The following is a 9,130-nucleotide window of genomic DNA, read 5'->3' on the forward strand; positions in this document are numbered from 1 at the left end:
CTCTGCTTTATGCCAGCTTTCCTTTGTGAATAGTTCCTTCAAAGTTTCAGACCATGCTAAATCTAAGTATTCTTTTTTCATTGTGAAAGAACTCATTGAATAATATAGCAAGCTCCTAGCTTCTTGAGGCATCAGCTTCCCTCGAATCTCCAGGTCCTCTTGCAGCAGGCTTTGCATTTCTTGAAAAATCAGTCGCTTCATTGAAGAAAATAACATTGACTCGGACAACACCTCTCTCCACATTGCTTTGAATTCCTGCTCCAGTTCCTCATTGTTCAGTTTACGCTCACGGCTCCTGCAGTCTTCCAGAAGCTTGTCAGCCTCCTGTTCAATTATTTTCCTGAACTCAGCCTCGCTGTTGTAATACTTACAATAGTGCTTTCTATTGTTCTTTGCTCTCTCCAGCTGTTGGTGTGAATAATGGTGAAACGTAGTTGTCGTGCTTCTTGTGCTCCTGATGAAATCTTCTTTGATCTCTAGCCTGATGCCCCATCTTTTATATATTTTTCCAAACACTCAAAAATCTTGTCTTCTTCATGCTGCAGTTTCTGCTGGGTTTCCTGACTTAATTGGGCCAAGATCTTGCTCTCCAGTTCATCTGGTGCCTGATTCTGGATGAATGTTTCTTGTTCAGACAGCCAGAGATGCATCTTCTTTTTCAACTCCCATTCCAGTTCAGAAAACTTGGCAGACAACTGGTTGTAGGCCTCTGTGGCAAAGGGGTTTCGGAAGCTGAAGCAGAAGTTCTCATGCTTCAGTGCATTCCACAGGCTCTTCACCCATTCAGTAAACTGGGGAATGTTTTTGGGAGCAATCTCAACTGAATGGATCCTTATAAATTGAAACAGGTGTTTCTTCAGCTCCCCCACGCTCTCACTGTATTCCAAGTTCACTGGCGCCATGGGAGGGACTCCGTGCCACAGGCTGGGGAGGTACCAATCTTGTATTTTTGGATCATAGTCCATAATATCTGAGAATGTCACTTCTTTGTGTAGTTTTTCCGTCCTTGCTGCAGCTTTGGTCATTTCATTCAGCTGCTCCAGAAGGTGTTTCCTGTCCCTCATGTTTTGTCCATGCACAGACACATCACTGACGTTCTGATGCACAAATAAACACTGGGGGTTTTGCCCGATTTCCTTTATTCTGAGAAAGGCATGGACCATAATTTGCAGAACATCCTTCATTTCGGTGACGTTCTCTGTGGTCATGTTAACGATGGTTATGTCACTCAGTCCAGTCACCAGGGTGGCCAGCCCATTGTCATGTTGATAACTGTCCTCTACTTTGGCCAGTTCAGGGGCTTTCAGCCCTTCTGTGTCTATCACCAGGATGAAATCACAGCCCAGCTCCTGCTGAAAGTTCTCTGCCACTTTAATGAGGGACATGAAGGCTCCTCGCGTACATCGGCCACTGCTCACTGCAAACTGCAGGCCAAACATGGTGTTGAGGAGGGTGGATTTCCCAGTGCTCTGCCCTCCCAGCAACGTTAGAACCAACATTCTGGACCTTCCCCCCAGCTTGGCATGGAGCTGAGTCAGAACATCTGTCACCCACTGCAGTGGGATGTTGGATACATCTCCATCGATCAGCTCCATGGGAAACCCTTCCAGCATCAGCTCAGCTGCTATGCCTGGGAGATGGGTGAATTGCTTTTGGCTTTCTGCCATTTTACCTTCCTTCACCATTGCGTGTTCAGCCTCATACAACTGTCCCAACTCACGCAGGAAATGTTCCACCCCTAGGGAACCAGCAGAGATTAATTTATCTAGTTCTTCTAGCTTTTGTGGGTCACCTGCCAAAGCATTATACTGAACTTGTAGTCTGGAATGTTCATCCTTAGCAATGTGATCCAGCGTATATTTTAGCCATTTGAGGAAGTGATGTTTCTCCACTGCACTCAGTTGTTCTAGTCCATTGATAAATTTAATCAGCCCATCGTTAAGCTCACAATTATTTTGCTGGGCATGAAGCTCTGACAGTTTTTCTTTCAGCTGCATTTTATAGTCTTCAGGAGGGACGGTCCCTTGTTCTTTCATTCTGCACAGCTCTTTTTCTACTTTAGTCAAGGTATTCCACAGGTCTCCTTGGAGTTTCAGCATTTCTGCCTTGCAACTGGTCACATCTCTCATGTTCACGGTAATTTCTCTAGCCCACATGCTTCCGCTCTCACATTCCTCACAGTCCTCATCTACAAGGACACCTAATTCACGCGCTGCCGTGGCCACAGCTTCCATATTTCCTCTCTTGTTAGAGGAGTTCATTATGCTTCGTATCATGCGCTGGAGATTTTCTACGAATTTTGTCTCATTTGTGCCGTTGCTTTTCTCCAGCACATTGAATTTGTTCAGTTCCAGCACTGGGGCTAATTTATTAAGGAAACCCAGAGTTTCACTGCATTGCTCAGCCTGGGCACTGAGGATGAAGTAGTATTTAGTGGCTGATCCCTGCAGAGATGATAACAGCGCGTACTGTCTCTCACTGATGCTCTCAGTAACTATGAACACTGCTGAGGAGATCTCTGTTAAAAAGCTGAACTGCAGCCAGTGCAACTCAATGTCTCCGCGCAGGTTTGTAACCGCGACGGGCTCTGGGAAAAGATCTGAATCCTCATTTCCAGCAGGGAAATACCAGGAAATCTCGACCAGCCCATCTGCGATTTCCCGAGGGACATTCCCAGACTCCATGTCCCGATGGATGAAAAAATTGTGGTGCTGCTGGGAGGGGCTGAGAACCTCATTGAGGAGTTTGGACTTGGAGAAGCTGCAGCTCCCCATCCGCACAAAGGAAATGGTTGGCATTGCTGTGAGCACCAGGCTCTCCTCTCTGAACCCTCTGCTCTCTGCCAGGGAGTGCGGCCTCCACTTCCTCACAATGTCCCTCATGGCCCACAGCATCAGGGTGCACTTGGGGGTGTCGAGGGCAGGCAGCAGCAAAGGGAGGGCAAACTGGCACATGGACATTTTGGACAGGATCTCCTGCTGTAGGAAACTGTCTGAGCAAAACAGAACGGCACAGAGAACATCGAGGGGGTGCAGAGAATCTCTGGCATCTGAGTTGCTATGGTGAAGAACATTGCCACCACCAGCTTGTCTCCCATTCTCCTCACTGCTGGCTTGGTCACCAGTTGCTCCCTGCCAAAAGTTTGTGTTTCTGGCCGTCCCATTCAGAGCCATGACCTTCCTCAGAAAATGCCACGGTAAATCCCCTAATGCCCGAGGAGTCCAGTCCTTTAGACTTTCTGGGTTGATTTCCTGAAGATCCCTCAACCCCAGCTTCATGCTTTTGTGCTGCTCCATCTTCAGCTTGGCCAGGATGTCCTGGAGTGCTCCCCTTCTCTCTGCAGGAAGAGGTTAAAGCATGAGCAGGTTTCAGAACTGATATTTAAAATATACGTATTTTTTGGCAAGTCTCTTTTGACACTGAACATTGGTGCACACCAGGGGGTGGTGAGAATTGTGGTCTTCACTTTCAAGTATGAGTGAAAGAGAGGGCGAAAACACGTAAAGATTTTGGAGCATGAATGGGTGAAGAAATGATCAGTGAAGCTAAACTTTTCAGTTCTGTTCTGTTATCTCTTCAGTTCCTTGAAACCTATTCTGTTCTCTTTGTGCAAGTTTAAACAAACCTACCTACCTGCCAACCCAGCAAAGCAAATAACCCCAACCAATCAAAACCAAACTCTTTGCCCCAGAATCTTCAAAAGTATTTAGGTCCCGAATTTCTGTTGATTTCATGCTTCTCTCTCATTGAACATTTGTAATGACAGACAGTCCCCACGCTCTTTCCTCGCTCATAAAAGGACAGACACAGCAGCAAATCCTTTTAGGCAGTATTGTGAGTACAGCTCTTTGCACCTTGAGTGTGAAACCCAAAGCACATGAAACTTGTGCCTAATTCAGCATAATTTAATGCGATTGTTTCCATTTGGATCCAATTGGTTCCAAGCTGGTGGAGAACCGAGGACATACAAACAAGGATTTTTGTTTGCTAAGGTAGTTTTTCCATGCTTAGCTCACTGATTGTCATCAAACAAGGAAATAAATAAGTTGGCAATTGCTAAATGCATCATGTTGTGCTAACTTTAAAACTATTAAGCTAATAACTGCATTTTAAACACTTATAAGAACTTTCCAAACCACCTGGGGGATCTAGGAGCACATGTTTCTGGTGCAAGGATCTCACAGCTGTGAGATAGAATAACAGAAAAATCAGTTCGGACCAACACCTTCCCTGCAGCAAGTGGGGCTTGGAGTAGGGTAGGCTATTTATGGGCTAGGGACATAGGAGTCCTTTCCCACTAGGTTGAAGAGAAGAAACACTTTGTTGCTGTTCCTGCAGCCCTGAGGTTGCATTCATACGGGCCCCTCCTGCCTTTTCATTCTGCAGAGAGAAAGTCCAGGGAAGGGCACAAGGGGGGACTCTCAGACCCTGAATCTGCTCCCCACACAACCCTCCACTCCCCTGCACTAAATCCTGCCACAAGACTGTTATGTTCACCGCCTACACCCTGAAGTTAGATAAAAGCATAACATGCTCTTGCTAGAAAATGACCACATGTTCCTGGTTTTCCTGGACATTGCACCTTTTTTGTGCCTCCTTTCTGTGTCCAGGTGGTTTTTCCTAATGTCCGGGTATTCCCCTCTGGTGTTATCTGGACCGGTGACCTGCCAGGTCACTCCAATCCTTGACTCTGAGAGCCAGCCTTACCCTGCTCTGCTGTGAGATCCCCACTCCTGGGCTGTTCACGCACAGCCTCTGGCATGTAAGCTGCTCCTTGGATTGTGCAACCGAATGACACTAGCCAATATCTCTGGTCCCAGACACAGCCCTAGGAACCTCCGTCTTGCAGTGTCCAGTTATGCCCACTGGATGCTGCAAGCTTATATGAGTTTGTCAATTTAACAAAGAAATTGATATGTCCCAGGCTTGTTATCCCAAGGGGGGGTCTCTGACACACTGCAAACCAAACGCACTGCTTCAGGTCGATGTATTAGCTATAAAGGTAGATTTAAGCGATTATAAGTCAAAGCAGAACAAGTCAGATTTGGTCAAATGAAATAAAAGCAAAACGCATTCTAAGCTGATCTTAGCACTTTCAATGTCCTTACAAACTTAGATACTTCTCACCACAGGCTGGCTCTTCAGCCAGGCTCTCCCCTTTGATCAGTGGTTCAGTTGCTTGGTGGTGGTGGTGTCTGTAGATGTAGGTGGAAGAGAGAGCACATGGCAAAATGTCTCTCCCTTTTATCATGTCCTTTCTTCCCTCTTGGATTTGCCTCTCCCCCCCCCCAACTTCAGAGTCAGGTGAGCATTACTTCATCGCAGTCCCAAACTGCCCAAAGGAAGGGGGTGACTCCCTCCAGGGTCTAACAGATTCTTTTGTTGCTTCTTAAGCCAGTGTCCTTTGTTCCTGTGAGGCTGGGCTGGGTTTGTCCCATACGTGACCTGATGAGGTGTGAACTGCCTCTCTGCTCTTGGGGAGTTTTTGCATAAGCTTCTTTTAGCCATGAGGACACATTTTCAGCCTGATAACTATATACATGAAATTATAACCTATAACCTCACTAGAACATTACTGTAACAATTACTGTAACCTCACTATAACAACCATTCTCAGTTCATTATGAGCCTTCCGAAGACACCCAACATGACAAACTTTGCACTGGATACCACATAGTCATTGTATAAAGATGAACATGGGGGTGTAGGGTGTTCCCCCAACGTACAGAGCACCACACCAGGGTTTTTGCAGAGCAGACATTGCTGCTCAGAAAGATCCCTGATTGGTCCACTTCCCAATTGGTCCCTCCCCCTTGCATCAGCAGCTGATTGGTTCATTCCCCTGCAAGCCACAGCTACCAGATCCTGCCTACCCAGGCCCCGGTTCCAGCCATGGGCACAAGGGGATCCTGCAGCGAGGCGCTAACTGATGGCCACTGCTACATCCTGGGCTTGTGCCAGCTGCCCTGCCGGAGAGACACTGTCCCCCACCTCCAATGAGTACCTACCACCACAGGTGCCCCCTCCAACACCCCCAATTGTACCCCCAGCTCTCCCCCTCCCCCCTCTGGCAGTGTCCTCTTTTTGAGAACCTGGAACGTTCATAAAGAAAATACCTTTAAGAAGTTCTTCCCCCACCATCTCTGGGTCTTGGTGAGTCTCTGATTCCTGGTCTGGATTTGAACCACCTAGAAAGACATTGTGGGCACTTAAAGATCCTCTTGATTAACTTCTCAGATGCATCTTTGTTCATAGCCACACAAATAAGCCAACTCTAGGAGTGGGAGTCAGTCTCTAATTTCTGCAAAATAATCTGACACATGCAGTGAATTTCTCTTGAATTCTTGGTTCTTAAAGTACATCCCGCATAGAGAACAGGAGTATTTCTGGCACCTTAGAGACTAACAAATTTATTTCAGGTTTCAGAGTAGCAGCCGTGTTAGTCTGTATCCGCAAAAAGAAGAACAGGAGTACTTGTGGCACCTTAGAGACTAACAAATTTATTAGAGCATAAGCTTTCGTGGGCTACAGCCCACTTCTTCAGATGCATAGAGTGGAACACACAAACTGAAGATATTTATACATACAGAGAACATGAAAAGGTGGAAGTACGCATACCAACTGTAAGAGGCCAATCAATTGAGATGAGCTATCAGTAGCAGCAGAAGAAAAAACTTTGAAGTGATAATCGAGATGACCCATAGAAGGTGTGAGGAGAACTTAACATGGGGGGAAAAAAAATTAAATTAGTGTAATGACCCAACCATTCCCAGTCTCTGTTTAGGCCTAAGTTAATTGTGTCTAATTTGCATATTAATTCGAGTTCTGCAGTCTCTCTTTGGAGTCTGTTTTTGAAGTTTTTTTGTTGCAGTGTGAATCTGGATGTTTTTACAAGCTGTGCAGCGATGACAAAGGACATTCCCCATTAATATGTGTGTATTTATGTGGGTGAGACACCTCTGATTTCTCACTCTGATTTCAAATCATAGTTTAGATCTTATTCATTCCATACTTTCATAGTTTAGCCCTAGCAATATAGTCTCATGTTTCTTTGTTTATGCAGACTCTCAGGATTGCTGGGTCAATGTAGCTACATAAATATATTTTTTGCTTTGTACCAAATACGGCAAGAACAAAAGCTCACTATGCAGAGGACATATCTCTTGAGGGAAACAAACAGGCAAAAAATCCAAATGTTTTTTTTTTGCTTTTGTTGAAAACCGGGAGAAGGAAAAAGTAAACTCCCTCTGAAGAGGGAGCAAAGATTACCCAAAAAGTATACAAATACACCTAAAATCTAAGAATTTTCTGGAACCTTCTTGCAAACTCCTGACATGCCTAACGTATATGGAGAATTAAGTCCATATTTTATCTAGGCTCATGCATACACATATGACAAAGCAAATGCTACGCAGGGAAGTTGCAGAGGCGTGACCATAAGAGAAGGGGTTTTATCCCTCCAGGTCTTGTTTCTTACCCCCTCCTGTTGTTTTTGTCAATCTCTCTGCCAGGTCTTGCTGGTTTATAGCCCTCAGCACCTTCCTAGTCACCTCCACCCCATCGTCATCCTTGCAGCCTCGGAGCAGCTCCTCAGTTAGGTCTCTGGGGTCTGCCACCTGCAGCGTGTTCCAGGGGATGTTTCTAGAGCCTTCTTGCAACTGAATTTCACTCAGTTTGGATGTAAATGTCTCAAACTCTTCTCCCAGGTCTTCCAGGGTTCCCAGCAGATGATCTCTCACCGTCTCCTCCATGTTGCTTCCTCAGAAGACGGACCACAGCCTCAGGAAACGGCTTCTGTGCCTGCAAACAGGAAGCTCAGCAATTATTTAATCCCAGAGACAAGCCAAAAATGAAACTAAAAGCTCTCCAGTGTACACTGCGTGGAGCAGCCCCCCTCCCTCCGCTCCGTCAGAGCTGCTCCGCACAATGTGCACTGGACCAGGGCTGTGCATTTCACTTAGGTTTACCATATCTAATAAATAAAAAAAGAGGACCCTCCACGGGCCCTGGCTCCGCCCATTTCCCCACCCCTAGCCCCGCCCCAACTCTGCCCCTTTCCCCGCCCTAACTCCGCCCCCTCCCACTCCCACTCCCAGCCACGCGGAAAGGGCTGCCCGAGCGCTACCGGCTTCACGGTTTGCCGGGCAGCCCCCAGACCCTGCGCCCCTGGCCGGCGCTTCCCATAGAGCCGAAGAGTCAGGGGAGGAGCAGAGCCACCATTTTCCCGGACATGTTCGGCTTTTTGGCAATTCCCCCGGACGGGGGTTTGAGTGCCGAAAAGCCGGACATGTCCGGGAAAAAGAGGACGTATGGTAACCCTATTTCACTTCACCCCCCAAATTCAGAGCTCCAAACACTGAACTGACACTTCAGATCTATCTTCCTACCAACAATAACTCCTTAACAGGTTAGTTAGCCTCATTTCACCAAATTCATTCAGCGGCTGGTCTAGTCTAGTGCCCTCCAGATGGAATCTTTCCGGTCTGCGGCTTCAGAGAATGTATCCTGTCTAAACGAATGCCAGGAATAATGGAGCAGAAGTCACACCTTGTGGCACCCCAGACTGTTGCTTAGGCCCGGTCTACACTTAAAATATAGGTTGACTTAACTCTGTTGCTCAGAGATGTGAAAAATCCCCTCCCTCTGTCGCTATGCCGACTAACTTCAAGAGTGGATGCATCTAGGTCAGCGGTTCTCAAATTGTGGGTCGGGATCCCAAAGTGGATCACGGCCCTATTTTAATGTGGCCACCAGGTCTGACATTAGGCTTGCTGGGGGCCGGGGCCTAAGACAAAATCAGAGTCCCGCCACTTGGGGCCGAAGCCTGAGGGCTTCAGCCCTGGGCAGTAGGGCTCAGGTTACAGACCCCTGGGTCTGAAGCCCTTGGGCTTCAGTTTTTCCCCCTGCCCCCTGCAGGGCGGTGGGGGCTCAAGCAGGCTCAGGCTTCAGTCCTCCCTCCTGGGGTCATTTTTATTGTCAGAAGGGGGTCACAGTGCAGTGAATTTGGAGAACCCCTGATCTCGGTGAATGGAAGAATGCTTCCATTGCCGTAGCTACTGTTGTTCAGGGAGGTGGTGTTCCTATGCCAACAGAAACACCCCTTCCATCACTGCAGGCTGCATCTATCCAG

The 9,130-nt window shown here is 47.2% G+C and overlaps 1 protein-coding gene across 1 annotated transcript; it reads right to left on the reverse strand.

Moving 5' to 3' along the window:
- Window positions 1-476: 476 nt before the first annotated feature.
- On the reverse strand, window positions 477-7,932 carry LOC135982792 (up-regulator of cell proliferation-like). Its single transcript, XM_065590986.1, has 3 exons — window positions 7,478-7,932; window positions 6,117-6,188; window positions 477-3,337 (listed from the first exon to the last, which is right to left on the reverse strand). Exons 1-3 carry the CDS (start codon window positions 7,749-7,751, stop codon window positions 477-479), a joined length of 3,207 nt encoding a protein of 1,068 aa, XP_065447058.1. The 5' UTR covers window positions 7,752-7,932.
- Between the last annotated feature and the right edge of the window lie 1,198 nt (window positions 7,933-9,130).

Source organism: Chrysemys picta, chromosome 4 (assembly GCF_011386835.1).
Source record: "Chrysemys picta bellii isolate R12L10 chromosome 4, ASM1138683v2, whole genome shotgun sequence".
Classification (NCBI taxonomy): domain Eukaryota; kingdom Metazoa; phylum Chordata; order Testudines; family Emydidae; genus Chrysemys; species Chrysemys picta.

Bases quoted from the DNA above. Each gene is read 5' to 3' on its own strand.
- LOC135982792 (XM_065590986.1), bottom strand. From the start codon at position 7,751: ATGGAGGAGACGGTGAGAGATCATCTGCTGGGAACCCTGGAAGACCTG. The intron at 6,189-7,477 runs GTAAGAAACAAG...ATGTCTTTCTAG, and splicing joins GACAAAAACAACAGGAGGGG to GTGGTTCAAATCCAGACCAG. The intron at 3,338-6,116 runs GTATTTTCTTTA...CTCTTCCTGCAG, and splicing joins GGGGGAAGAACTTCTTAAAG to AGAGAAGGGGAGCACTCCAG.